The 27,985-nt window shown below is 43.7% G+C and overlaps 2 protein-coding genes across 5 annotated transcripts; one reads left to right on the top strand and one right to left on the bottom strand.

Moving 5' to 3' along the window:
- The first annotated feature begins 2,315 nt into the window (after positions 1-2,315).
- On the top strand, positions 2,316-7,325 carry LOC109864781 (zinc finger and SCAN domain-containing protein 22). Of its 4 annotated transcripts, none has more exons than XM_031798009.1 (5): positions 2,316-2,537; positions 3,075-3,401; positions 4,693-4,901; positions 5,470-5,584; positions 5,766-7,325. In XM_031798009.1, exons 2-5 carry the CDS (start codon positions 3,107-3,109, stop codon positions 6,857-6,859), a joined length of 1,713 nt encoding a protein of 570 aa, XP_031653869.1. In that variant the 5' UTR covers positions 2,316-2,537; positions 3,075-3,106; the 3' UTR covers positions 6,860-7,325. The 4 variants fall into 4 exon arrangements, with proteins under 4 accessions (XP_031653869.1, XP_020308320.1, XP_020308319.1 ...); XM_020452731.2 differs by having other exon boundaries at positions 2,317-2,537; positions 5,763-7,325; XM_020452730.2 differs by lacking the exon at positions 2,316-2,537 and adding an exon at positions 2,567-2,786.
- A 16,900-nt stretch (positions 7,326-24,225) lies between these two features.
- On the bottom strand, positions 24,226-27,894 carry LOC109865082 (endonuclease domain-containing 1 protein-like). Its single transcript, XM_020453212.2, has 2 exons — positions 26,531-27,894; positions 24,226-25,014 (listed from the first exon to the last, which is right to left on the bottom strand). Exons 1-2 carry the CDS (start codon positions 26,816-26,818, stop codon positions 24,406-24,408), a joined length of 897 nt encoding a protein of 298 aa, XP_020308801.1. The 5' UTR covers positions 26,819-27,894; the 3' UTR covers positions 24,226-24,405.
- Between the last annotated feature and the right edge of the window lie 91 nt (positions 27,895-27,985).

The raw sequence follows: 27,985 nt of genomic DNA, 5'->3' as shown, positions 1-27,985 counted from the left end.
AAATGATCTCAAATCACGTTATATCTACAGTAGCTTTGATTGGACTGATCATGTCAACATCATACTTTCAAAATTTTAGCTAGCAAGCTCGCAGTCATCATCATGAATCAAGTCGACAATCTACTGGCAAATCCTTTTCAATCCTTGTCTTATGAAGAGAAATTATGACGAGGAATTATAGATAAAAAGTATCGGTGCTCATCGGCCATTGGACCAACATTAAACAACAAGTTGAAAATCGCAAATTCAACCATGAGTGGTTGGGAAGGAATCAGTGGCTAACTGCAAGCATTGCAAAGCAATCACTAGCTTGCTCTTCAGTGGAGTGGATGTGTGGTCCAAGGCTGTGTTTAAGGGTCTATTTTCCAGGCTTAAAAGGATAAACATTCAACATGGGCCATGCTGTCAATCCAGCATGACTTCTGCCACGTTCAAAACAACTGTAAACTCTGAACTGGGAAATCTCAGACTTCAGTAAATTCAAGACAATTTGGAACTCTGGAGAAGAAAAAAATTGCTCCGACTGGGAAAATACATTTTGAACGGTCATCCCAACTCGGAATCCAAGTCGGGAACTTGGGCCTCTTTCTAGAGCTCCGACCTGAAAACAACTAACGTCATGATTCTACCCTGTTTTTTTCAGAGTTCCCAGTTGTCTTGAAAGCACCAAAAATCCAGAGAATGCCAGACCATGTGCCTCACCCTAATCATTTGGTCCCTTTTCCCCTCATAATTTAGCCTACTGTTCTAACTTGGTGGTGCACATGTAGCCTATAGCCAGTAATGAAAAAAGTACCCAATTGTCATACTTGAGTAAAAGTAAAGATACCTTAATAGAAAATGACTAAAATTAAAGTGAGTCACCCTGTAAAATACTACTTGAGTAAAAGTCTAAAAGTATGTGGTTTTAAATATACTTAAGTATCAAAAGTAAAAAATAATTTAAAATTCCTTAAATTTTTAAGCAAACCAGATGGCACCATTTTCTTGTTGTTGTTGTTGTTTTTTTACAAATAACCAGGGGCACACACCAACACTCAAACTTAATTTACAAATAAAGAATGTGTTTAGTGAGTCTGCCAGATCAGAGGCAGTAGTGATGACCAGGGATGTTCTCTTGATAAATGTGTGAATTGGACCCTTTTCCTGTCCTGCTAAGCATTCAAAATATAATGAGTACTTTTGGGTGTCAGAGAAAATGTATGGAGTAAAAAGTACATTATTGTATTTAGGAATGTAGTGAAGTAAAAGTAAATAGTAAAGTACAGATACCCAAAATAAACGTAATACTTCAAGGTATTTTTTACTTAATCTAAATGACGGATTACCTCTTGTCCGCTCGTCATCCCCTTATATGCCATAGTTTGTACATCTCAATTGTCAGTAGAAACCCCATTTGTTTAAGCAAGTCAGCCATATCAGCTATGTTTTTTTTATAGGCAGTAAATTAGGCCGAAATAACAGTTTTTCTGCCAGACAAGGCTCCGCTGATAGCCATGTGTAGCAGTGGTAAGGTGTTGGGACAGCTAGCCTTTATATAGGCCCTAACCATTTGTGTGCATAGTTTGTCACTGTTATAGTTCAATTAATTAATGTATTGTTTAGTGTTGTGTTTTTGTAATGACTTTTTGAGTTTGCCCCACCAAGATTTACATGCCAAAATCGCCACTGATCAGGGGTAATGGGCAACCTGCATCTAGCTAACCAAACCATGGCAAAGGTAAAATACAATCATAAACCCAGATTTGAGTCAGTAGGCCTGGGTTATGTCTATTGAAATGACAAGTCAATCACGCAAATAAGTTGTAGACTTAACATCTGGCACAATAACAGAACAATTGCCAGAAAATAGCCAAACATTATTTTGAAGTTCATTCAAGTGTTTCTTGCGCAGAGATTTTGAGATCCTCTGTCCAACTTTCATCCCTAAAACCCTCCGGTTGGATGTACCTATAGTTAAACACATGCGTAAAATTGATTTATTTACAAGTATAATAAGGGTGAATGATCTTTTCTCTTGATACATAATCTGTCGTTCTGTCCCTGAACAGGCAGTTAAACCCACTGTTCCTAGGCCGTCATTGAAAATAAGAATGTTTTCTTTAACTGACTTGCCTAGTTAAATAAATATTCGAATTAATTTATTAGTCAAGTTAGCTCACAAAAATTAGGCCTATTATTTTGATGGAAAACCGAATATTGCTCCTTACGTCGATATCCACCTCAATTCGCTCGAAAAAGGTTTTATTGGCTAAATGCAACTTCTCATGCCGTATTTATTGGTCTAGTTTTATGGCTTTGTGGGTGGGTTTCGGTTAGTTTTTTGCTATTTTATTTTTAAAAGAACTGGCAACCCTGTGTAGGAGGCAAGAAAGAAAACGCTGCTTCGAAGGGAGGACATAAAGTTGGATCTATTTTTTTCCTTTGGGGTTTCGTCTCTTGGCTTATCTACAGTGTGCATTCTTCTCGGTTGTCGTGTAGAACAAACAGTGTTTAGTTATCGAATACTTCAAAATTCGGATTTCAGCGACTTCACGGTGCGTAGCTAGCTAATGTTAGCTAGTTACTAGCTAACGTTAGCACTTGAGCTGTTCTTGTGTTGTATTCAAGAAGGATAGCGTCGCGACGATCGTTAACTAGCTAGCCGGAATTGCTACAGTTTGGTTTCGTGGTATTCACTATTGCAATAGTAACGTTAATTGCCTTAGTTAACTAGCCAGCTACCATCTAGCTAAAGCTTTAGTTTAGGCAGCAATGTAGCTAGCTAACTGAACCTCGAGTGATGGGTGGGTGTGCTTTTGTCCTTCCTCGTTCCATACGAAGTTAGGCTGTCTTGCTCAACGGTCTATTAGTTGGGAGTAGTGAGGTGGTATCTAGGATCCTACTTAATTACTAACGTTAGCAAGAAAAAGTGTAGTCTTTCAGAAATTAGACTAGTTGGCCACTAGGTCTATATGATACTGCTGACTAATAACAGTAGCTAGTGTCACTGATAATGTGAATTTGTTAAAACTCAGTCAACATAGTTAACTAATGCTGTACATGTGTAACAGTTGAATATCTGTCTGGTCCAGTTCCCCAGATCGATCGTCACGGCAGCGAACTCATGGCGGACTCCGTGGAGACGTTCCAGACACACCTCACCTCTGTCATGGACAGTTTGATCCGAGCGTCGGTGTGCGAGATCACCAAACTGTTCCAGGACACGGTGAACGACTTTCTGGTGGAAATATCTCTGAATAGGAATGAAATGGAGGCTCTGAAACTCCGACTCCGACTGACCGAGAACAAACTGAGAAATGAACGCAAGTACGGGATGGGGTGGGCAGAGAATCGCCGCAATGCTGGTTTGATAGGGTCGGAGGACGGTGGGCGGAAAAAGCGAAAAATGGAAGTGCCCCGTAAGTGTTCATATTTAGTAAGTACAGCCACAAAAGCATCACGGACCATATAGTCGTTTTTTACACATTTGTCTTGCCCTATGTATAAAACTAAAATAAAAAATGGTATTCTTCATATTATAATTGTTGAAATGATATGTAATTGCATATCAAATTAACAAGTTGATTACTTGTGTAACATTAAGTCAAAAGCCTGTAATGCTTGTGTGAAGAGGTACTTGTTATGTTGGAAGCCATCTGGCAGAAACTGAGCCTTCTCCCTCCCTTTCTACTCCTCTGCTCTCCCTCCCCCATCTCCTCCTCCTTCATGTTCTCTCTGTTCTTTGCCTCTCTGCTCCCCCCACCCTTCCTCCCTGCCCCCCCTCCCTTCCTCCCTGCCCCCCCCTCCCTTCCTCCCTGCCCCCCCCTCCCTTCCTCCCTGCCCCCCCCCTCCCTTCCTCCATGCCCCCCCTCCCTTCCTCCCTGCCCCCCCTCCCTTCCTCCCTGCCCCCCCTCTCTCCCTCCCTGCCCCCCCTCTCTCCCTCCCTGCCCCCCCTTTCTCCCTGTCCCTCTTCTACTCTCTCCGCTCTTCACTCCCACCCCCTCCTCCCTCCTTCACACTCACTCCGCCGCTTCCGCTCCCTACTCCGCCTCCTCTCCTTCATCATGCTATTTCCCTTCCCCCAACTCTTCCATTTCTGTCACGGCTCCCCTTCATCTCCTTCCCTCCTCTACTCCTCCACTCTCCCTCCTCCTCCTCTTCATGTCCTCTCTCTGTCCCTCACCTCCCCCACTGCTCTCTCTCCCTCCATCTCTGCTCTCCTTCATAATGCCCTCTCTCCTCCCTGCCCCCACATCCTCTATTTTTCTCTCCGCTCTCCCTCCCTCTTCACTCCCACCCCCTCCGCCCTCCCTCCCTCTTCACTCCCGCTGCCTCCTCTCTCCCGCTTCTACTCCGTACTCTGCCTCCTCTCCTTCATCATGCTCTCTCTCCCTTCCCCCAACTCCTCAATTTCTGTCACTGCTCTCCTCTCCCTCCTCTCTGCTTTCTCCCGCTGCATGCTGTCCCTCCTCCTGCTCTCGTTCAACATGCTCTCTCCCTCCCCCCACTCTCCCCTTCCTCATGCCCTCTGCTCCCCCTCTCCTCTGCCTCTCTCCCACTCCCTGCCATCCCTCCCCTCCCTGCTTTCCTTCCTCTCCTTCATTTCTATCACTGCTTCCCTCTCTCTCCGCTCTCCTTCATGCTCAACCCCTCCTCCTCCTCTCACCCGATCCATTCCCTCCCCCTCTCTTCCTCTCTCCCCCTCCACAGAAGGAAAGCAGAAGCTGGGTCCTGCATTTGGAGGCGTGTGGGAGGAAGGAGGAGGAGCAGCCGGGGAAGTAGCAGGGGGAGGCTGGAAGGAGGCACGCCAGATGTACCTCATCCATGTCCCTGGGGACGAGGAGGAAGAAGAAGGAGAACTATTGGAGGAGGGCTGTATTTCGGGAGAGGGGGAGGAGACGGACATCATCAAAGAGGAGGTGAGGGAGAAGAGGAGTGCTAAGTAATCTGTGTGGCACACACAGTGTCAGTGTGTCAGAGACGACTAGTTTACAAAAATAACAGTGCGTATCATCTGTGTGTGGTGAGACTGAGAATGTTGTTAAACTGCTGTTTTCTGAGTCCATGAGACACACTGCAGCAGATGGCGTGGATGGTGGAAAGCCACTGATTTGATATTCAACTGCAGAAGTAGCTCAAGCACTTGTTCAGTAGGGCAGTCAATGTTAAGTGCAGAGCGTTGTAGACACTATACATGAATATAATTTTGGGTGCGAACACAGTTTTGTATTCTACATGACTGAGATCATGCAGTTGCGTCTATGCAATGTACAGATGACCTTTATTGTATCTCAAACTGTTTAAACTTGACACTTTTAAAGAAAATGCCCTGTGTAAAACAGGACCCTCGTTGTTTGTGGCACTTGTGAAAGTGCACTTTGCATGCACAAAAATACTGGGTGTGGTCGTGCACTCTGCATTGCATTATTGTGTAGTCTATGGGGCTGTACTGGTGGGTAATGTAGTTTATTTTTGCTCTGTCTGTAGTCCGGTGATATGGTGGATGGGGGTTACCAGCCTGCCTCTCTGCGGCTGATCAAGGAAGCCCTGAAGATGGACCCACCCAACCAGAACTGCCATGGATCCAGAACTCACAGCGAAGGTACTGACTCCAGCTGAAAGCTCAGAACCAAAAACATGATGACCACACCTCCTGGATAGTGATAACTTCACTGTGTTCACATTGGGGTTTTCTTAAGTGTCTGCAGTACAATATGTTTGCATACACCCTCATAGTACTGCTCCTCTAACAGACTCTCACTCTCCTTCTCTCGGCCCAGTAGGAGACATGGAGCTCAGCCCTGTGGCCCTGAAGCGGCCCCTAGCCGTGAGGCCTGAAGAGGGGGATGAGGAGGAGTGGGACGTGGGGTCCCCTCCAACGGAGGTGTCAGAGGGGGCGCTGAGTGTGGTGGACCTGAGTGGGCTGGAGACGGCCCTGAGGGCAGAGAGAGGGCGCGAGCAGGCAGCCCTGAAGATCCCCCCCACAGCAGGCTCCAACCATGGCTCCAGGACCCCTGAACCGGAAGTAGTGGCAGACAGTGAGTTCAGCCTGGGCCAGAAGTACATTGGTCTGGATGGGCTGGAACAGAAGGGGGAGCTGGAGAGTCCCACAGCCTCAGAGAGGGACTATGGTGATGCCCTGCAGGTTCACGGTGCCCGTCTGAAGGAATTACAGGGGTCACTGCCAGTGGGGGCTGGAGGGGAGCTGCAGCCACGCTGGCCCAAGAGGCTGAGGGATGGTGAGGGGATGGGGGAGCAGGGAGGCTCAGACGAGGGCCTACATCACCTGTCTGCTCCGGGTAGCGTGGATGACAGTGGTGAGGAGGAGACAGGGGACCTGATGCATTTCTGCATGCAGTGCGGCGGGGGCTTCGCAAACGAGGCTGAGCTGGAAGAGCACCCTTGCCCCCTGGGGGACGCCCACCTGCAGGAAGGAGGGACAGAGAACACCCTGTTCCCCTGCGCCTCGTGCGGCCACGCCTTCAGCCATGCCTGGGCCCTGAAGAACCATGAGTGTGTGTGCGCAGCCGAACGGCCCCACCGCTGCGAGCTCTGTGGGAAGGGCTTCACCCACTCTCGCTCGCTGGAGAGGCACCAGGTGGTTCACACTGGAGAGAGGCAGCACTGCTGCCAGCAGTGTGGGAGGAGCTTCAGTCGCCTAGGCAACCTGGAGAGGCACCAGCGGATTCACACAGGCGAGCGTCCGTACGGATGCGAGGCGTGCGGGAAGCGCTTCAGCAGGGTAGAGTACCTGAAAAGACACCAGCTGATCCACAGTGGAGACAGAGACAAGGCCGGCAGCGCTCACCAGTGCTCCCAGTGTGGAAAGAGCTTCGACGAACCAGAGCAGTTAAAAAACCACGAGTGCTTTTCATAACATTTTGAGACGTTTGATAATTGATATTTACCAGGATTTCTTTGGAGAGGGAAAGTTGAAATTGCTGACTAGGGTAGAAGTTGCTCCCTAATCAGAGAGAAGATCAACATAAGATAATTTTAACCTTGCCTCAAACCTGAATTTGACCATTTGAAATCTGTAAAGCTCTGACCTTGTATCAGTTGTTGGGGACACATTCTACCTACTCCAAAAAAGAGGAACAAAGACCATGCTGGTCATCCAGGGACAGGTTGAAATGAACTGTCTAATTGTGCACAGAGAAACCTGTGCTTTAATTTATGTTTCTCAATACATTGTATCTTTTACTATAAGAAATTAGTATCTTCACTGAACATCAATCATGACCTTGTTGATCTTGACTATCAATGATAATAACAATTTGGTATTTTGTACTATTTGTTTTTCAGTATTATCCATCAGGAATAAACATTTGACTATTCAGTGACCAATGGTCTCCTTTTATATACCGTCAAGTGCTAAGTGTTTGTTTTCAGCTAGTAAATTGTGTAGTTGAGTTATGTCTCAAACATTCACACAAGGTGTTGTCGGATTTCCGGACACATTTCTTTATTTCTGTGTACTTCGAAGTGTCTTCTACCAGAGAGGAAGAGGCAACGCCAAAAGTAAGGAAGTTTTGTATGGAGGTCAATGGGTGTCAAATTTGGTACACAAAAAATGTAATTGCTCATTTGCTACATGAAGCTTATTTGATTGAATAGAAGTTTCGTGGTGGTTAGGTTCTTATGAATGCACTGATGTAAGTGAACGCACATGGCACAAAATAAGACATAAAGAGTTGTGCCTGTTGTCATAGAGATAGATGGAGGACTCATCATGGATATAACCTGTTTTAGCATGGACATTGCCGTTGAGGTCGAGGTCTTTACCGGTCCAAAACTTTGGAACCATTCCGCAGTGGGCTTGGGGCTTTCCCACCAGGATCCAATATGCATCAAATGTTTATTTTTTTATATAGAAGCCTGTTCTGAATGGACCCGAGGACAACTACACCCGTTCTGTATAGATCTGGTCGGATCCCGACCTGGTCCGAGTAAGGGAAGCAGCCCAGAATTATTATTTTTAACCTACTTTATTAACCAGAGCTGATAACGCGCGAGAGGGAGAAAAATGGGTGTCCCTAAGCAGGCTGGGGAGTGACGTACACTGGGAGGAGGGAGGAAGAGACGAGAGACCGTAACCAACCAATCAGACTCATGCCATAGTAGACTAATAACTGCCATAGCTAGTTTATTTATCATCAAATATGATTACATAGTATCTGTGTTGACTGCAGCAAACCGGGAGAAGCCAGTTAAGATAGCTAATGTTAACTAGCTGGGCTAATTGAGGCTGCAGTGCATTGCACATTCTCATCCTACAGTTATAAATAACTCCATTCAAATATGAAGTAGCAGCCTAACTGTTGGCTCTTGTTCGTTGTAGCCTATCCTTCTTTAACTTTTAATTCTGTCATTTTAATTCCATTGATTAGATATATCCTAACGTTTGCCACAAACGGAGGCTCTATGACAGTAGCCTATTGCCGCTTTGATGATTGTCCAACAGCAACAGGTTACATGCACCACGCTCCACTCTCGTGAAAAGCAAGAGCAGCAGCAAATCGTATAAAATGTCTATCTCTTTACTGCTGCAGCAGTCGTGTTTGGACCTGTACTGTTCCTTCCGGACAAGTCAGTTAAAATGACACATACTCGAGACCTGTGACAGTCAGATCCGACCCAAAATTCTGGATCGGGTTTCGGGCACAGGTGGATCCGTGAAGACCTACTTTGAGGGCTTTCACCATTTTAATGTAGTCAACTGGGTAGGACTTCCCACTTCATGTCCAACCGAGTCATCAGGAGTCATCGGGAGGGATCAGACAATCTTGAAGAAGAAAATTGAGAACTTCCAAATTGAGATAGCCTCAATGGCACTGCCCATGCTGTCACATACACCATAATGGCACGGATACAAAGATGAGTCCTCTATCTATCTCTATGGCCTTTTGTTCCCACACGTATCTGACCTCTAATTGATTAGGGGTCTGGGAGTCCTCCCCCAGATTTTTGGGGGGCATCTAAAGCTAATTTCCTGCATTTCTACATAATCCAATATGACCCATGGCCCTTCTAGCTGTCTGTATTTAGAACAACAAAAAGTATGCAAAAATGCCCCCAGTCATGAAGCTAGGTAAGAGATCATTGTTAAATATGTTTAAGTGATTGATAAGACAAGATCAAAGGAAATTCAGAAATCTATATTGTGTTGCACCTTTAACCAATAGTCTAACAAATCAAACCACTCTTTAAAAATCATGTACAAAGACTTTTGATTGTGTTTATTAAGACATCCTCTATATCAAATTTCTGCCAGACCGCCCAGCCAGCATCAGAGACCTGCACGCCCGACCCCCACCAATCTAGTCAATACCTCAACTCTCTCCCAAAACATTTTTCCCATTTAAAAAATACAACAAAAATATTCCTCAGGGAAAGGTTTGGAAACAAAAGTGAAAAAAAACAACAAAAAAACACAACCACACATGTACATTAACACACAGAAACAGGATATCATATAATTAATCTCATTGGCCTAATAGTACTGTAGAGCTCTTTTTACTTGCACTCAAAATAGCTGGGTTGCCCTGTCCTGTCCCTAGGGGTCAGTGGTGTAAAGTACTTAGATAAAAGTACTTTAAAGTACTACTTAAGTTGTTTCTTGGGGTATCTGTACTTTACTATTTATATTTTTCACTACTTTTACTTTTACTTCACTACATTCCTAAAGAAAATATTGTACTTTTTACTCCATACATTTTCCCCGACAACCAAAAGTACTCGTTACATTTTGAATGCTTAGCAGGACAGGAAAATTGTCAAATTCACTCACTTATCAAGAGAAGACTTGGTCATCCCTACTGCCTCTGGGCTGGCAGAATCACTAAACACAAATGCATCTTTTGCAAATAATGTCAGAGTATTGGAGTGTGCCCATGGCTATCTGTACATTTTTAAAACAAGAAATTGGTGCCCTCTGCTTTGCTTAATATTTGAAATTTTAAATGATTTATACTTTTACTTTTCCTTTGATACTTAAGTATATTTTAGTATTTACATATACTTTTGATACTTAAGTATATTTAAAACCAAATACTTTTAGACTTTTACTCAAGTAGTATTTTACTGGCTGACTTTCACTTTTACTTGAGTAACTTTCTATTAAGGTATCTATACTTTTACTCAAATATGACAATTGGGTACTATTTCCATCACTTCAAGGGGTCCACCACCATGCAGCACCCCGACCCAACACACCCCACTCAGCTTTAGGATCTTAGTGAAACATTCATTATTGGTTTTGGGTGGCATCCAGACCGTATAAATGTTGCCCAGTATATCCTTAATCTTATAATACGGCAAATCTAGTGATATATAACTTGACATTTCTGCCATCCATTGTAAGAGGACAACCAACCTTTGAAATAATGGCAATGCATTTCTTAGATGCTTGGTTACATAGTTTTGTTTGATAACAGTCTCCAGTATCAACATTTACAAGCAAACAAAAACAGGGAGAAGGGAGAATCTGACATACTCTGAAAGACATACTCTGCCAGAATTCAGCCAACCTTCACAAGACCATAACATATGCAAATATGTCCCCTTTTGTGTTTTACACCTCCAGCAGAGGAATACAATTTCTGAGTGCATGTAATTAAGTTACACTGGTATATAAACTCAGCGAAAAAGAAAACGTCCCCTTTTCAGGACCCTGTCTTTCAAAGATAATTCGTAAAAATCCAAATAACTTCACAGATCTTCATTGTAAAGGGTTAAAACACTGTTTCCCATGCTTGTTCAATGAACCATAAACAATTAATGAACATGCACCTGTGAAACGATCGTTAAGACACTAACAGCTTACAGACGGTAGGCAATTAAGGTCACAGTTATGAAAACTTAGGACACTAAAGAGGCCTTTCTACTGACTCTGAAAAACACCAAAAGAAAGATGCCAGGGTCCCTGCTCATCTGCGTGAACATGCCTTAGCCATGCTGCAAGGAGGCATGAGGAATGCAGATGTGGCTAGGGCAATAAATTGCAATGTCCGTACTGTGAGACGCCTAAGACAGCGCTACAAGGAGACAGGACGGACAGCTGATCGTCCTCGCAGTGGCAGCCCACGTGTAACAACACCTGCACAGCATTGGTACATCTGAACATCACACCTACGGGACAGGTACAAAATGGCAACAACAACTGCCCGAGTTACACCAGATACACACAATCCCTCCATCAGTGCTCAGACTGTCCGCAACAGGCTGAGAGAGGCTAGACTGAGGGCTTGTAGGTCTGTTGTAAGGCAGGTCCTCACCAGACATCACCGTCAACAACGTCGCCTATGGGCACAAACCCACTGTCGCTGGACCACAAAGGACTGACAAAAGGTTCTCTTCACTGACGATTCGCGGTTTTGTCTCACCAGGGGTGATGGTCGGATTCACGTTTATCGTCGAAAGAATGAGCGTTACACCGAGGCCTGTACTCTGGAGTGGGATCGATTTGGAGGTGCAGGGCCGTCATGGTCTGGGGCGGTGTGTCACAGCATCATCGAACTGTGCTTGTTGTCATTGCAGGCAATCTTAACGCTGTGCATTACAGGGAAGATATCCTCCTCCCTCAGGTGGTACCCTTCCCGTAGGCACATCCTGACATGACCCTCCAGCATGATAATGCCACCAGCCGTACTGCTCGTTCTGTGCGTGATTTCCTGCAAGACAGGAATGTCCGTGTTCTGCCATGGCCAGCAAAGAGCCCGGATCTCAATCCCATTGAGCACATCTGGGACCTTTTGGATTGGAGGGTGAGTGCTAGGGCCATTCCCCCCAGAAATGTCCAGGAGCTTGCAGGTGCCTTGGTGGAAGAGTGGGGTAACGTATCACAGCAAGAACTGGCAAATCTGGTCCAGTCCATGAGGAGGAGATGCACTGCAGTACTTAATGCAGCTGGTGGCCACACCAGATACTGACTGTTACTTTGTTCAGGGACACATTATTCCATTTCTGTTAGTCACATGTCTGTGGAACTTGTTCAGTTTATGTCTCAGTTGCTGAATCTTGTTATGTTCATACAAATATTTACAAATGTTATGTTTGCTGAAAATTAACGCAGTTGACAGTTTAGTACATTACTGCAGTAATTTATGTCTGAGGTTATATGAACATGACCGGGCATTCAAACATATTCATTCATCATCATCATCAATAGCTTCTACCAGGTCCTCCTCACATTTTTGTTTTACATTCTTTGTGTCATCGAAAAAAGCCTTTATCAACCCTTGTTACAGTTTGGAGGTTTGTCAGAATGCCTTAAAATAGTTTCAATCTTTGAAGCATCTGGCTTGTCCTGTGTTTGCTGCACAGAGAGAATAACATGTTGTATCTGCAAAAATTCACCTCAGCTCCGTTACAGACTGGTCTTCCCTGGCTGCCTGACCCTGCTGAGACCATCGAATACTGCTAAGACATGATGAGCATAGTGTTGTGTACTGAGGGTGCACCATGACAGGGAAGCCTGTAGAGCTCTTTATTACTGTGTCAGTGTGAAAAGTAGGGAATTAGATAAAGAAACTGACAAATTAATAACGTTACATTGCTATACTGACTCTAATAAAAACTCACATTGCACAAACAAAAGTCAGAATTATCAGTCTTCAATCGTTTGGCCACTGGTTTCATCATTTCATTCAGGTCTAGTGTGAATGAGGGAAAAATAATATGTACTTTTGGCCATCTCTCTCTCTCTAATGGTACATCAACAGGCGAAAGCTAGCTAAGCTAATTTACTTCTGTTTGGACGGGACAAAAAGGCTACAAACCAACAAACAAACAACAGCTGTTAGATAGTAATAATAGAAACCTCATATCGCTATCTGACAGATAGCTACAGGCTATAGGTAAACTGGCTGTGGTAGCAACTAGCAAGCTATTTCATTCACCAAAGTCAAGAAGGGATGAAACATTAGTTAACATTGCATATCATTTGCACTACTAGCCCTGCACTGGGAATAAACACTAGTTTGGTTTTTTCTGTTAAGTTAAACAGACATCAACTAAAGAGTTGCCATTTTCTGCTCTGCTTGCTTTTACAACTTGGAGAAAGAGTGCAACACATACAGACGAACAGCAGCTGCCTCTGTTCAAACCTGCCACGCTAGTCCAGCCAGGCTTTCAGAAGCTTTGCCTTTACCACCGGCAGAAACCTCCAAACCGTCTACTCGACCGCTCTGAGGCGTACTCATGGTCCTAATGCACACCGATGCTGTTTTTGGTATCACAGTGAAAGTTGTGCCCCTGACATTCACAGCTTGCTTAAATCATGTCTTGTTCGAGACCAAGGTGGGTGAGATTCTCAAACTGTACAAGTCAAGCGCAGAGGCATCATGACCAAAGTGGGACACAGGGGCACGTCCCACCTAAGATTTGACCTGTTTACAAATATATGTATTTTTATTCATTTTTTCTGTAATACTACTTGCCGCCTAGATATTTTATGAAGTAGGCTTTAGCTAGCCCAGATAGGTTCCGAATCCCCCAACCTCAAAACTAGCTACCAAGAAGCCATTTCAGACTATCGATGTTAGTAGTAGTAGCTAGCTAGTCTAACTATCTTAGCTGGCATGCCTGCTGGCAAGGGTGGCAGACTTTAGAAAAGCAAGCAATCACTAAATGTACTGAATAAGACTCACATTCCTTTCAATCGCTAACCCAGATTTTAGCAGAGATGCAGAGAAGCATTGGTTTCCAGTCAGGAAATACAGACAGCTCAAGAGATAGGCCAATGCTTAGATATGCAGAAACATAAACCAATTTTTAACACGCTAGAGATGGTCATACCAAGGAATGTTTAAGTATTTGATTTTGAACTTTAGGACCCCTTTGATGAAGTGTCTGTCCTATATCTGAGGGATATACAGTTGAAGTCGGAAGTTTACATACACCTTAGCCAAATACATTTAAACTCAGTTTTTCACAATTCCTGACATTTAATTATTAGTAAAACTTCTCTATTTTAGGTCAGTTAGGATCACCACTTTATTTTAAAAATGTGAAATGTCAGAATAATAGTAGAGAGAATGATTTATTTCAGCTTTTATTTCTTTCATCACATTCCCAGTGGGTCAGAAGTTTACAAACACTCAATTAGTATTTGACTCAACAGCCTTGGTTTCTCAAATGATTGCCTCGCCTGGTTCACCAACTACTTCTCTGACAGAGTTCCGTGTGTCAAATCTAAGGGCCTGTTGTCCGGACCTCTGGCAGTCTCTATGGGGGTGCCAGAGGGTTAAATTCTTGGGCCGACTCTCTTCTCTGTATATATCATGATGTCGTTCTTGCTGCTGGTGAGTCTCTGATCTACCTCTACGCAGACGACACCATTCTGTATACTTCTGGCCCCTTCTTTGGACACTGTGTTAACTAACCTCCAGACGAGCTTCAATGCCATACAAGTCTCCTTCCATAGCCTCCAACTGCTCTTAAATACAAGTAAAACTAAATGCATGCTCTTCAACCGATCGCTGCCCGCATCTGCCCACCCACCTAGCATCACAACTCTGGACGGTTCTGACTATATGTGGATATGTGGACAAATATGTGGACAACTACAAATACCTAGGTGTTTGGTTAGACTGTAAACTGTCCTTCCAGACTCACATAAAACATCTCCAATCCAAAGTTAAATCTAGAATTGGCTTCCTATTTCGCAACAAAGCATCCTTCACTCATGCTGCCAAACATACCCTCGTAAAACTGACCATCTTACCGATCCCCGACTTCGGCAATGTCATTTACAAAATAGCCTCCAACACATTACTCAACAAATTGGATGCAGTCTATCACAGTGCCATCCATTTTGTCACCAAAGCCCCATATACTACCCACCACTGCAACCTGTACGCTCTCGTTGGCTGGCCCTCGCTTCATACTCATCGCCAAACCCACTGGCCGCAGGTCATCTACAAGACCCTGCTAGGTAAAGTCCCGCCTTATCTCTGCTCGCTGGTCACCATAGCTGCACCTATCCGTAGCACGCGTTACAGCATATCTCACTGGTCACCCCCAAAGCCAATTCCTCCTTTGGCCGCCTCTCCCTCCAGTTCTCTAATGCCAATGACTAGAACAAACTACAAAAATCTCTGAAACTGGAAACACTTATCTCCCTCACTAGCTTAAAGCACCAGCTGTCAGAGCAGCTGACAGATCACTGCACCTGTACATAGCCCATCTATAAATAGCCCAAACAACTACCTCTTCCCCTACTGTATGTATTTATTTATTTTGCTCCTTTGCACCCCAGTATTTCTACTTTGTACACTCATCTACTGTGAAATCTACCATTCCAGTGTTTTAATTGCTATATTGTATTTACTTCGCCACCATGACCTATTTATTACCTTTACCTCCCCTCATTTGCTGACATTGTATGTAGACTTATTTTTCTACTGTATTATTGACTGTATGTTTGTTTTACTCCATGTGTAACTCTGTGTTGTTATATGTGTCGAACTGCTTGCTTTATCTTGGCCAGGTCGCAGTTGTAAATGAGAACTTGTTCTCAACTTTGCTACCTGGTTAAATAAAGGTGAATTAAATAAATACATTTGGTAGAATTGCCTTTAAATTGTTTAACTTGGGTCAAACATTTTGGGTAGCCTTCCACAAGCTTCCCACAATAAGTTGGGTAAATTTTGGCCCATTCCTCCTGACAGAGCTGGTGTAACTGAGTCAGGGTTGTAGGCCTCCTTGCTCGCACACGCTTTTTCAGTTCTGCCCACACATTTTCTATAGGATTGAGGTCATGGCTTTGTGATGGCCACTCCAATACCTTGACTTTGTTGTCCTTAAACCATTTTGCTTTGGAAGTATGCTTGCGGTCATTGTCCATTTGGAAGACCCATTTGCGAACCAAGCTTTAACTTCTTGACTGATGTCTTGAGATGTTGCTTCAATATATCCACATAATTTTCCCTCCTCATAACGCCATCTATTTTGTGAAGTATATCAGTCCCTCCTGCAGCAAAGCACCCCCACAACATGATGCTGCCACCCCCGTGCTTCACGGTTGAGTTGGTGTTCTTCGGCTTGCAAGCATCCCCCTTTTTCCTCCAAACATAACAATGGTCATTATGGCCAAACAGTTATATTTCTGTTTCATCAGACCAGAGGACATTTCTCCAAAAAGTACGATCTTTGTCCCCATGTGCAGTTGAAAAACGTAGTCTGGCTTTTTTATGGCGGTATTGGAGCAGTGGCTTCTTCCTTACTAAGCAGCCTTTCAGGTTATGTTGACATAGGACTCATTTTACTGTGGATATAGATTATTTTGCACCTGTTTCCTCCAGCATCTTTACAAGGTCCTTTGCTGTTGTTCTGGGATTGATTTGCACTTTTCGCACCAAAGTATGTTCATCTCTAGGAGACACAACGCGTCTCCTTCCTGAGTGGTATGACGGTTGCGTGGTCCCATGGTGTTTATACTTGCGTACTATTGTTTGTAGAGATGAATGCGGTACCTTCAGGTGTTTGGAAATTGCTCCCAAGGATGAAGCAGAGTTGTGGAGGTCTACCATTTTTTTCTGAGGTCTTAGCTGATTTCTTTTGATTTTCCCATGATGTCAAGTGAAGAGGTACTGAGTTTGAAGGTAGGCCTTGAAATATATCCACAGGTACACCTCAACTTGACTCAAATTATGTCAATTATCCTATCAGAAGCTTCTAAAGCCATGACATCATTTTCTGAAAATTTCCAAGCTGTTTAAAGGCACAGTCAACTTGTGAATGTAAACTTCTGACCCACTGGAATTGTGATACAGTGAATTATAAGTGAAATAATCTGTCTGTAAACAATTGCTGGAAAAATGACTTGTCATGCACAAAGTAGATGTCCTAACCGACTTGCCAAAACTATAGTTTGTGAACAAGAAATTTGTGGAGTGGTTGAAAAACAAGTTTTAATGACTCCAACCTAAGTGTATGTAAACTTCTGACTTGAACTGTAAGAAAGATCAGGGAATTATTTATGTATTTTTGGACAAATATTTAACCCCTTTTATAGGCACTAAATTACTTCCATACACATTGCATTCTGAAAGTATTCAGACCCCTTCACTTCTCCACATTTTGTTAAGTTACAGACTTATTCTAAAATGTATTAAATAAATGTTTTTCCTCATCAATATACACACAATATCCAATAATAACAAAGCGAAAACCGTTTATTTGAATTTTTTTCAAATATATTAAAAACAAAAAAAACATATTTACATAAGTATTCAGACCCTTTGCTATGAGACTAGAAATTAAGCTCAGGTGCATCCTGTTTCCATTGATCACCCTTGACATGTTTCTACAACTTCCACCTGTGGTAAATTCAATTGTTCTGACATGATTTGGAAAGGCACACACCTGTCTATATAAAGTCTCACAGTTAACAGTGGATGTCAGAGCAAAAACCAAGCCATGAGGTCGAGGAAATTGTCCGTAGAGCTCCGAGACAGGATTGTATCGAGTCACAGATCTGGGGAAGGGTACCAAAACATTTCTGCAGCATTGAGGTTCCCCAAGAACACAGTGGCCTCCATCATTCTTAAGAATTTTGGAACCACCAAGACTCTTCCTAGAGCTGGCTGCTCGGCCAAACTGTGGGGGAGAAGGGCCTTGGTCACCAAGAACCTGATGGTCACTCTGACAGAGCTCCAGAGTTCCTCTGTGGAGATGAGACAAACCTCCAGAAGGACAACCATCTTTGCAGCACTCCACCAATCAGGCCTTTATGGTAGAGTGGTCAGATGATAGCCACTCCTCAAAAAGGCACATGAAAGACACAACTCTTTGGCCTGAATGCCAAGCTTCACGTCTGGAGGAAACCTGGAACCATCCCCATGGTGAAGCATGGTGGTGGCAGCATAATGCTGTGGGGATGTTTTTCAGCGGCAGGGACTAGGTACATGACGCCCCTGGTCAAGCGTGTGGGAGTTTCAAATGGAGATCAGCCGTGTCAAGGCCGAAAACGAAGCCCTGAAGGTGAGGAAGAAACTTGCGGGACTTGCGATGCAGTGGAATGAACCGTTGAACCTAACATCATGCCTGCAAAGTAGTTGTAACAGTGTAACCACCACCAGAGAAACTTGCAGCTCCCCACTGGGCAAGAACTGTCTCAATCAACGTTGTTTCCATGTCATTTCCAGAAAAATATGAAATGTGATGATATTGAATCAATGTGGAAAACTGATTCGATTTGCAAAACGTCATCAACGTAAGGGAATTTCATCTTTTTTTCACCCAACTTTCAACCTAAATCCAATAACATGGTGACATTTTTTGTTGACTTCACATTGAATCAACGTTAGTTGACAACTCCAAATGTAAATCGAAACTAGACAAAAAATGACGTCTGTGCCCAGTGGGTCACTTTCATGACAGAGGCTGTTCAATCAAAATGTAGATTTCTTGCATTGCAGCTTTACAGAATCAAAAACATCTCTATTTCAAATGAATATTGTGAGATTGGGCCTCATGGCTACTCAAGGATTCACATGCACCAATTTGGACGGGAGTCATCCCAATGAACTTCTAACCAATCTAGTCAAACTGATACTTTCCCCTCCTCATCTCCCTCCCTCCCTCCCTGTAGCTCAGTGGTTTCAAGGGAGCCTAGTGACAATGAACAGGTTATGGACTGCCCTCTCTTACCTCCGGAAAAAGAACCGAGTCATGTGACCCGTGTGACCCCCAGCAATATCCAGCTGGATGAGAGTAAAGGAGCGTGGCATGTCATCATTAACAGAGAGGTGAGGTCATCAGGAGGGCAAGGACTGTTCCGATACCAGAATTAAAGCCTTTATGCAGAATACAGTTCCAGAGAGGTTGTGATGCAGTGTTAACTGTTCTGCTTCAGGCTGATGATGCTGAGCTCTATGAGAAGCAAACACCAGCTGAAGACTCTGCTGTGAATCATGTAGAGGAGCAGGTGAATCCAGAAGATCTGTGTAAAACACCCCTCAGGCCGTTCAGTATGTGTCAGTTGTCTCTCATTCTGTACTTGTTTGCTACTGAGAGATGGGAGTTGGCTATCCCCCCCTGTCCAAATCAAATCAAATCAAATGTATTCATCAAATGCGCTGAATACAAGTGTAGACTTTACCATGAACTGCTTACTTATGAGTCTTTTCCCAACAATGCAGTTAAAAGTGAGAACATTTATAAATAGATCAAAAGAAAATAGTAACACAATAAAATAACAATAACGAGGCTTTATACAGGCTATATACAAGGAGTACCGGTACAGAGTCAGTGTACTGGGGTATGAGGTAGTTGGTGTGGTTGATTGAGTTAGGGGATTGATTGAAGTACTATGTACATGTAGGTAGGGGGTCAAATGCAGAAAGTCTGGGTAGCCATTTAATGAACTGTTCAACAGTCTTAAGGCTTTGGGGTAGAAGTTGTTCAGGAGCCTTTTGGGTCCAAGACTTAGCGCTCCGGCAGGCTACCGCTTATGTGTGGTAGCAGAGAGAACAGACTGTGACTTCGGGTGGCTGGAGTCTTTGACAATTTTTTCGGGCCTTCCTCTGACCAATAACACTACTAAACACAATAACTTTATGTAGCCTCTCTCTCCCTACAGAACTCCCTCACTCAGTTGAGTGAGTGTGCCAGTCCTGGTCTGACAACCTTAGGAAGTGCTGCCTTGACAATGGCATTTTTTTCCAGTCACAACCGGATTCACAACAGATATATATATACAGTGCCTTGCGAAAGTATTCGGCCCCCTTGAACTTTGCGACCTTTTGCCACATTTCAGGCTTCAAACATAAAGATATAAAACTGTATTTTTTTGTGAGGAATCAACAACAAGTGGGACACAATCATGAAGTGGAACGACATTTATTGGATATTTCAAACTTTTTTAACAAATCAAAAACTGAAAAATTGGGCGTGCAAAATTATTCAGCCCCCTTAAGTTAATACTTTGTAGCGCCAGCTTTTGCTGCGATTACAGCTGTAAGTCGCTTGGGGTATGTCTCTATCAGTTTTGCACATCGAGAGACCGAAATTTTTTCCCATTCCTCCTTGCAAAACAGCTCGAGCTCAGTGAGGTTGGATGGAGAGCATTTGTGAACAGCAGTTTTCAGTTCTTTCCACAGATTCTCGATTGGATTCAGGTCTGGACTTTGACTTGGCCATTCTAACACCTGGATATGTTTATTTTTGAACCATTCCATTGTAGATTTTGCTTTATGTTTTGGATCATTGTCTTGTTGGAAGACAAATCTCCGTCCCAGTCTCAGGTCTTTTGCAGTGGAATGAACCGTTGAACCTAACATCATGCCTGCAAAGTAGTTGTAACAGTGTAACCACCACCAGAGAAACTTGCAGCTCCCCACTGGGCAAGAACTGTCTCAATCAACGTTGTTTCCATGTCATTTCCAGAAAAATATGAAATGTGATGATATTGAATCAATGTGGAAAACTGATTCGATTTGCAAAACGTCATCAACGTAAGGGAATTTCATCTTTTTTTCACCCAACTTTCAACCTAAATCCAATAACATGGTGACATTTTTTGTTGACTTCACATTGAATCAACGTTAGTTGACAACTCCAAATGTAAATCGAAACTAGACAAAAAATGACGTCTGTGCCCAGTGGGTCACTTTCATGACAGAGGCTGTTCAATCAAAATGTAGATTTCTTGCATTGCAGCTTTACAGAATCAAATACATCTCTATTTCAAATGAATATTGTGAGATTGGGCCTCATGGCTACTCAAGGATTCACATGCACCAATTTGGACGGGAGTCATCCCAATGAACTTCTAACCAATCTAGTCAAACTGATACTTTCCCCTCCTCATCTCCCTCCCTCCCTCAGTGGTTTCAAGGGAGCCTAGTGACAATGAACAGGTTATGGACTGCCCTCTCTTACCTCCGGAAAAAGAACCGAGTCATGTGACCCGTGTGACCCCCAGCAATATCCAGCTGGATGAGAGTAAAGGAGCGTGGCATGTCATCATTAACAGAGAGGTGAGGTCATCAGGAGGGCAAGGACTGTTCCGATACCAGAATTAAAGCCTTTATGCAGAATACAGTTCCAGAGAGGTTGTGATGCAGTGTTAACTGTTCTGCTTCAGGCTGATGATGCTGAGCTCTATGAGAAGCAAACACCAGCTGAAGACTCTGCTGTGAATCATGTAGAGGAGCAGGTGAATCCAGAAGATCTGTGTAAAACACCCCTCAGGCCGTTCAGTATGTGTCAGTTGTCTCTCATTCTGTACTTGTTTGCTACTGAGAGATGGGAGTTGGCTATCCCCCCCTGTCCAAATCAAATCAAATCAAATGTATTCATCAAATGCGCTGAATACAAGTGTAGACTTTACCATGAACTGCTTACTTATGAGTCTTTTCCCAACAATGCAGTTAAAAGTGAGAACATTTATAAATAGATCAAAAGAAAATAGTAACACAATAAAATAACAATAACGAGGCTTTATACAGGCTATATACAAGGAGTACCGGTACAGAGTCAGTGTACTGGGGTATGAGGTAGTTGGTGTGGTTGATTGAGTTAGGGGATTGATTGAAGTACTATGTACATGTAGGTAGGGGGTCAAATGCAGAAAGTCTGGGTAGCCATTTAATGAACTGTTCAACAGTCTTAAGGCTTTGGGGTAGAAGTTGTTCAGGAGCCTTTTGGGTCCAAGACTTAGCGCTCCGGCAGGCTACCGCTTATGTGTGGTAGCAGAGAGAACAGACTGTGACTTCGGGTGGCTGGAGTCTTTGACAATTTTTTCGGGCCTTCCTCTGACCAATAACACTACTAAACACAATAACTTTATGTAGCCTCTCTCTCCCTACAGAACTCCCTCACTCAGTTGAGTGAGTGTGCCAGTCCTGGTCTGACAACCTTAGGAAGTGCTGCCTTGACAATGGCATTTTTTTCCAGTCACAACCGGATTCACAACAGATATATATATACAGTGCCTTGCGAAAGTATTCGGCCCCCTTGAACTTTGCGACCTTTTGCCACATTTCAGGCTTCAAACATAAAGATATAAAACTGTATTTTTTTGTGAGGAATCAACAACAAGTGGGACACAATCATGAAGTGGAACGACATTTATTGGATATTTCAAACTTTTTTAACAAATCAAAAACAGAAAAATTGGGCGTGCAAAATTATTCAGCCCCCTTAAGTTAATACTTTGTAGCGCCAGCTTTTGCTGCGATTACAGCTGTAAGTCGCTTGGGGTATGTCTCTATCAGTTTTGCACATCGAGAGACCGAAATTTTTTCCCATTCCTCCTTGCAAAACAGCTCGAGCTCAGTGAGGTTGGATGGAGAGCATTTGTGAACAGCAGTTTTCAGTTCTTTCCACAGATTCTCGATTGGATTCAGGTCTGGACTTTGACTTGGCCATTCTAACACCTGGATATGTTTATTTTTGAACCATTCCATTGTAGATTTTGCTTTATGTTTTGGATCATTGTCTTGTTGGAAGACAAATCTCCGTCCCAGTCTCAGGTCTTTTGCAGACTCCATCAGGTTTTCTTCCAGAATGGTCCTGTATTTGGCTCCATCCATCTTCCCATCAATTTTAACCATCTTCCCTGTCCCTGCTGAAGAAAAGCAGGCCCAAACCATGATGCTGCCACCACCATGTTTGACAGTGGGGATGGTGTGTTCAGGGTGATGAGCTGTGTTGCTTTTACGCCAAACATAACGTTTTGCATTGTTGCCAAAAAGTTCAATTTTGGTTTCATCTGACTAGAGCACCTTCTTCCACATGTTTGGTGTGTCTCCCAGGTGGCTTGTGGCAAACTTTAAACAACACTTTTTATGGATATCTTTAAGAAATGGCTTTCTTCTTGCCACTCTTCCATAAAGGCCAGATTTGTGCAATATACGACTGATTGTTGTCCTATGGACAGAGTCTCCCACCTCAGCTGTAGATCTCTGCAGTTCATCCAGAGTGATCATGGGCCTCTTGGCTGCATCTCTGATCAGTCTTCTCCTTGTATGAGCTGAAAGTTTAGAGGGACGGCCAGGTCTTGGTAGATTTGCAGTGGTCTGATACTCCTTCCATTTCAATATTATCGCTTGCACAGTGCTCCTTGGGATGTTTAAAGCTTGGGAAATATTTTTGTATCCAAATCCGGCTTTAAACTTCTTCACAACAGTATCTCGGACCTGCCTGGTGTGTTCCTTGTTCTTCATGATGCTCTCTGTGCTTTTAACGGACCTCTGAGACTATCACAGTGCAGGTGCATTTATACGGAGACTTGATTACACACAGGTGGATTGTATTTATCATCATTAGTCATTTAGGTCAACATTGGATCATTCAGAGATCCTCACTGAACTTCTGGAGAGAGTTTGCTGCACTGAAAGTAAAGGGGCTGAATAATTTTGCACGCCCAATTCTTCAGTTTTTGATTTGTTAAAAAAGTTTGAAATATCCAATAAATGTTGTTCCACTTCATGATTGTGTCCCACTTGTTGTTGATTCTTCACAAAAAAAATACAGTTTTATATCTTTATGTTTGAAGCCTGAAATGTGGCAAAAGGTTGCAAAGTTCAAGGGGGCCGAATACTTTCGCAAATACGGGAGGATTTTCCCCCCTTTCTCAAGCTCATGTCAAAATTCATGTGATCAGCATTTATCAGTGACCTTGACACACAAATGCTGCACAACACGTGAGCAAGGTTTAATTTGTATTTGGAGACAATTCCGTTCACAGTTTTGGGAAGTTCAAATGATAGAAATCTGTTAGTAGTGTGTGGAATATGCCATTGTTATCAAAAATGTATATTGTATCTAATTAAAAAGTACCTTAAATATAACATTCTTATCCTTACAAATGGACAGTGTGAACATTAAATGTTGTGTGTGTGTAAACTTAAGGGTAGGTTGTCACAATCCATTGTGACAGATAATGAACTTTCTGGCTGTTCTTTAAAGCTGGACTTTAGTGTATTGAGACTGTTGTTCTATTTCAGTCCACTGGAGGGCGCTCAAACACAATACCCACCCTACACGTGTGTGTGTGTGCGTGTGCATGCCTGTGTTTGTGTCTGCAAACTAGTTCAAATATCTTAAATCACCAAATATATTATGTTCCACTGTAGATTTTATTTTTCACTGAACAGGGACAGCCAATACAACAACCCATTACCTAACTACCACACCTGCCCACAGACAATGTGTGTGTGTGTGTGTGTGTGTGTGTGTGTGTGTGTGTGTGTGTGTGTGTGTGTGTGTGTGTGTGTGTGTGTGTGTGTGTGTGTGTGTCTGTGTCTGTGTCTGTGTCTGTGTCTGTGTCTGTGTCTGTGTGTGCTATGACTGGTCTGCAAACTAGTTCAAAGATCTTAAATCACCAAATATATTATGTTCCACTGTAGATTTTATTTTTCACTGAACAGGGACAGCCCATACAACAGCCCATTAGCTAACTACCACACCTGCCTACAGACATTGATTGTGAAACAGGCTGATGTGGACGCCCAGTCTCTGCTGTAGAATAGTCTCCACGGTGTCCAGGGGCATCCGCCTCACATCATACCCCCGAACCGAGGCCTTCGCCTGGGGGTCCACCGGCACAATCTCTCCACCACTATGGGGGTCATTCCGGCCCACAGCAGCATATGATGGAAAGTAGGGTCTCTGTGAGGCGGGGAGACTAGAGTTGTAGGAGGGGCAGCAGTAGGCAGACCACATGTACTCTGGCACCGCTACCCGGTTGGCCATCCAGCGCTCAGAGAGGTATGACAGCGCCCCTGTTACCACATACGCCGGCCCAATGCAGTAGTTACCCATCCGGGCCCTCACCTCAGCCTCCAGCTGAGCCCAGGGGCCAGAGTTTGAGGCTGCCCGCTGAGGGACCACGTTGGTGAGGGTAAAAGTGGCCCGGCGGTCCTCTGGGGCCTGGTGGTGCAGGCTGGGGTTGAGGTGACCCTTGGTGTATGAAGAGTTGATGTAGTCCTGGAGCACCGCCTGGCTCTCCACCACATTCTGGTCCACGGGGCCACTCCGCGGGAAACTATGCATCTCTGGACTGGCACCGGAGAACGCCAACTTAGATCACAGAGAGAGAGAGAGAGTGAACACTGAGACTATAACCGACACAGAGAGAAAGTTAGTTCAACTTACACTACCGTTCAAAAGTTTGGAGTCACTTAGAAATGTTCTTGTTTTTTAAAGAAAAGCATATTTTTTGTCCATTAAAATAACATCAAATTTATCAGAAAAACAGTGTGGACATTGTTAATGTTGTAAATGACTATTGTAGCTGAAAAAGGCTGATTCCATAAAAAATATCTACATAGGCGTACAGAGGCCCATTATCAGCAACCATCACTCCAGTGTTCCAATGGCACGTTGTGTAAGCAAATCCAAGTTGATAAGTTATGTAAGCGAATCCAACCCACAAAACACCAGTCTCGATGTCAACAGTGGAAGAGGCGACTCCAGGATGCTTACCTGCTAGGCAGAGCTCCTCTGTCCAGTGTCTGTGTTATTTTGCCCATCTTAATCTTCTATTTTTATTGGCCAGTCTGAGATATGGATTTTTCTTTGCAACTCTGCCTTGAAGACCAGCATCCTGGAATCGCCTCTTCACTGTTGACATTGAGACTGGTGTTTTGTGGGTACTATTTAATGAAGCTGCCAGTTGAGGACTTGTGAGGCATCTGTTTCTCAAACTAGACACTCTAATGTACTTGTCCTCTTGCTCAGTTGTGCACCGGGGCCTCCCACTCCTCTTTCTATTCTGGTTAGAGACAGTTTGCGCTGTTCTGTGAAGGGAGTAGTACACAACGTTGTAACAGATCTTCAGTTTCTTGGCAATTTCTCGCATGGAATGGTCTTAATTTCTCTGAACAAGAATAGACTGACAAGTTTCAGAAGAAAGGTCTTTGTTTCTGGCCATTTTGAGCCTGTAATCAAACCCACAAATGCTGATGCTCCAGATACTCAACAAGTCTAAAGAAGGCCAGTTTTATTGCTTCTTTAATCAGAACAACAGTTTTTAGCTGTGCTAACATAATTGCAAAATATATTTCTAATGACCAACTTGGATTAGCTAACACAACATGCCATTGGAACACAGGAGTGATGGTTGCTGATAATGGGCCTCGGTAGTGTGCACTGTAGTGTATATGTTTACACATGTTTCCCCCCATCTTTTTACAGTGCTTATTACATTGTAATAACCAATTCTACCACTGGTATTTACTCTGAGCTGTTGGGTACAAGAAAATAAAAACATAAACAGAGCTTCCAAGCTTCAATTATGATCCAGTCTTTTTGTTCCTGGAAATCACAATTTAAAAAGGGAAACAGAAACAGAATATTTCCAGATGACATAACTATTTATTTGTTTTAATTGCTTTGTTTGAGAGAAGTCACGCTGCTTAACCACTTTTCTAAGGACTCCTGGCTTCACACAAACCCACATCCACACCTATACACACACACACACACACACACACACATGCACACCATAAATAGTACTTTTTCTTGAATTGAGTGGAATAAAATGGAATAGACCCTGAATTTAATGCACAGTTACACACAGAGACATACTCCTCACCTGTGGTTCATACATCCACTTGTTCCTGGGCCGTTTGCCTCCTCCAGGGGTAAGTATGTAGGCAGAGTAGAGGGTGGCACGGCGCTGGCGCTGGTACAGGCTGGCAAAGTGGTACTGGTTCCTGTAGCGCTGGCAGATGGACTGGTACCCCTCTCCCCCCATGCCTTTTGGGGGAGTCTCCATGTAGAAGAAACGGAGGCAAGGGGTGAAGTCACCCACCTCCCCCCAGACCAGACCTCCAAGACTGGCTAGAAGCATGAGCAGAGCCCCCCTACACGAAACAGGCATCCTCCTGCTGAGCACTGGACTGTGTGTGTTATAGAGAAAAGCCTGTGTATCTATCAGCCGAAACTAGTCACTGTCGTCCAATATAGTTTAGCTCAGTCCACTCCTGCCCAACTCAGTTCAGTTCAATTCTCTACAGAGAGCCCTATTCTTCTGTTCACTGTCTGTTGAGGCACCTGTGTAATCGATGGAGAGTGGTCTTCTATCAACCTAGCTTCCAAGGTCTTTTATACCCAGTGAGTAGAAACTTAGAGGGTGACACGTCCATCTGACACCTCTCCTCCCCTTCTGTTTCCTTGAGATGTGACTGAACTTCCCCGTGCTGACCATAGTGTCTTCTGGGAAATACACAGCCCTTCTGGGACACACATGGTCACTACATGATAGAGGTTATCATAGGAACAGAAATGGAAAGAGCCTCTGCATTAAATCTCCACACAGGTCACTGAAACTGAGCTGAGTGAAACTAGAGTTACTGGCACCCAAAATGTGACACAGAGCAGGTTTCATTTGAAGATCCATAGGTATTTCCCCGTTCCCCCTTGGTGGAATGGAAAGCTGCTGACATCCTACTGATTGATATAGGTTAAGGTTCAAGTGTGTTTATGCTTTATCAGTTTCCCTTCTCCTTCCTCAAAAAGCCATTAATCAGAGTGCTGACTCATTTACCAGCCTCAGCTTTTCAAGGCAGTGTTCTGGAACGTTTGGAACCCTCAGGACAACACCTGGGTCACAGCCTAGTCACAGACTCCTCTGACACACTCCGGGGTGAAAGTAAGCTACTACAGCCTACCAGCCTACTGCCAAAATAAATATTGGGGGTACGCCGTAATGGTAAAACGTGAGCCTATTATAATTACCACAAAATCCCGAAAAAAATACATACACGCTATTAATCATTATTTTATGTTTTCAACAGTGGACGCGATTCAGGCTACGTGTAGGTCTAACAATCACAGATCTCATTACAATACACGTAAGTGTTTTGTAACACATTTTTCTTTTCATTCATGAAATTGCAGTTGCACAGAGCATTGTTGTGGGTTGGATGCTGGAATTATTTTGTAAGTGGACGAATGTGCGCGGGTAGTCTACAGGTGATTGCTTAACAATCAGATATTAACATGACTGGTTGTGTTTTTGCCACATTGGCATAGGCAGAGCGTCCAT

The sequence above is a fragment of the Oncorhynchus kisutch genome, linkage group LG19 (genome assembly GCF_002021735.2).
Source record: "Oncorhynchus kisutch isolate 150728-3 linkage group LG19, Okis_V2, whole genome shotgun sequence".
NCBI classification, from domain to species: Eukaryota; Metazoa; Chordata; class Actinopteri; order Salmoniformes; family Salmonidae; genus Oncorhynchus; species Oncorhynchus kisutch.
Note: the sequence above shows the minus strand (reverse complement) of the source record. Positions and strands in the feature narration are given on the sequence as shown.

What these genes read in the sequence shown, in the direction of transcription:
- LOC109865082 (XM_020453212.2), bottom strand. Translation starts at nt 26,818, where the DNA reads ATGCCTGTTTCGTGTAGGGGGGCTCTGCTCATGCTTCTAGCCAGTCTT. An exon ending in AGTGGATGTATGAACCACAG is followed by an intron (nt 25,015 to 26,530) that starts GTGAGGAGTATG and finishes CTGTGATCTAAG; the next exon opens with TTGGCGTTCTCCGGTGCCAG.
- LOC109864781 (XM_020452729.2), top strand. An exon ending in GCGAAAAATGGAAGTGCCCC is followed by an intron (nt 3,402 to 4,692) that starts GTAAGTGTTCAT and finishes CCCCCTCCACAG; the next exon opens with AAGGAAAGCAGAAGCTGGGT. An exon ending in CGGACATCATCAAAGAGGAG is followed by an intron (nt 4,902 to 5,469) that starts GTGAGGGAGAAG and finishes CTCTGTCTGTAG; the next exon opens with TCCGGTGATATGGTGGATGG.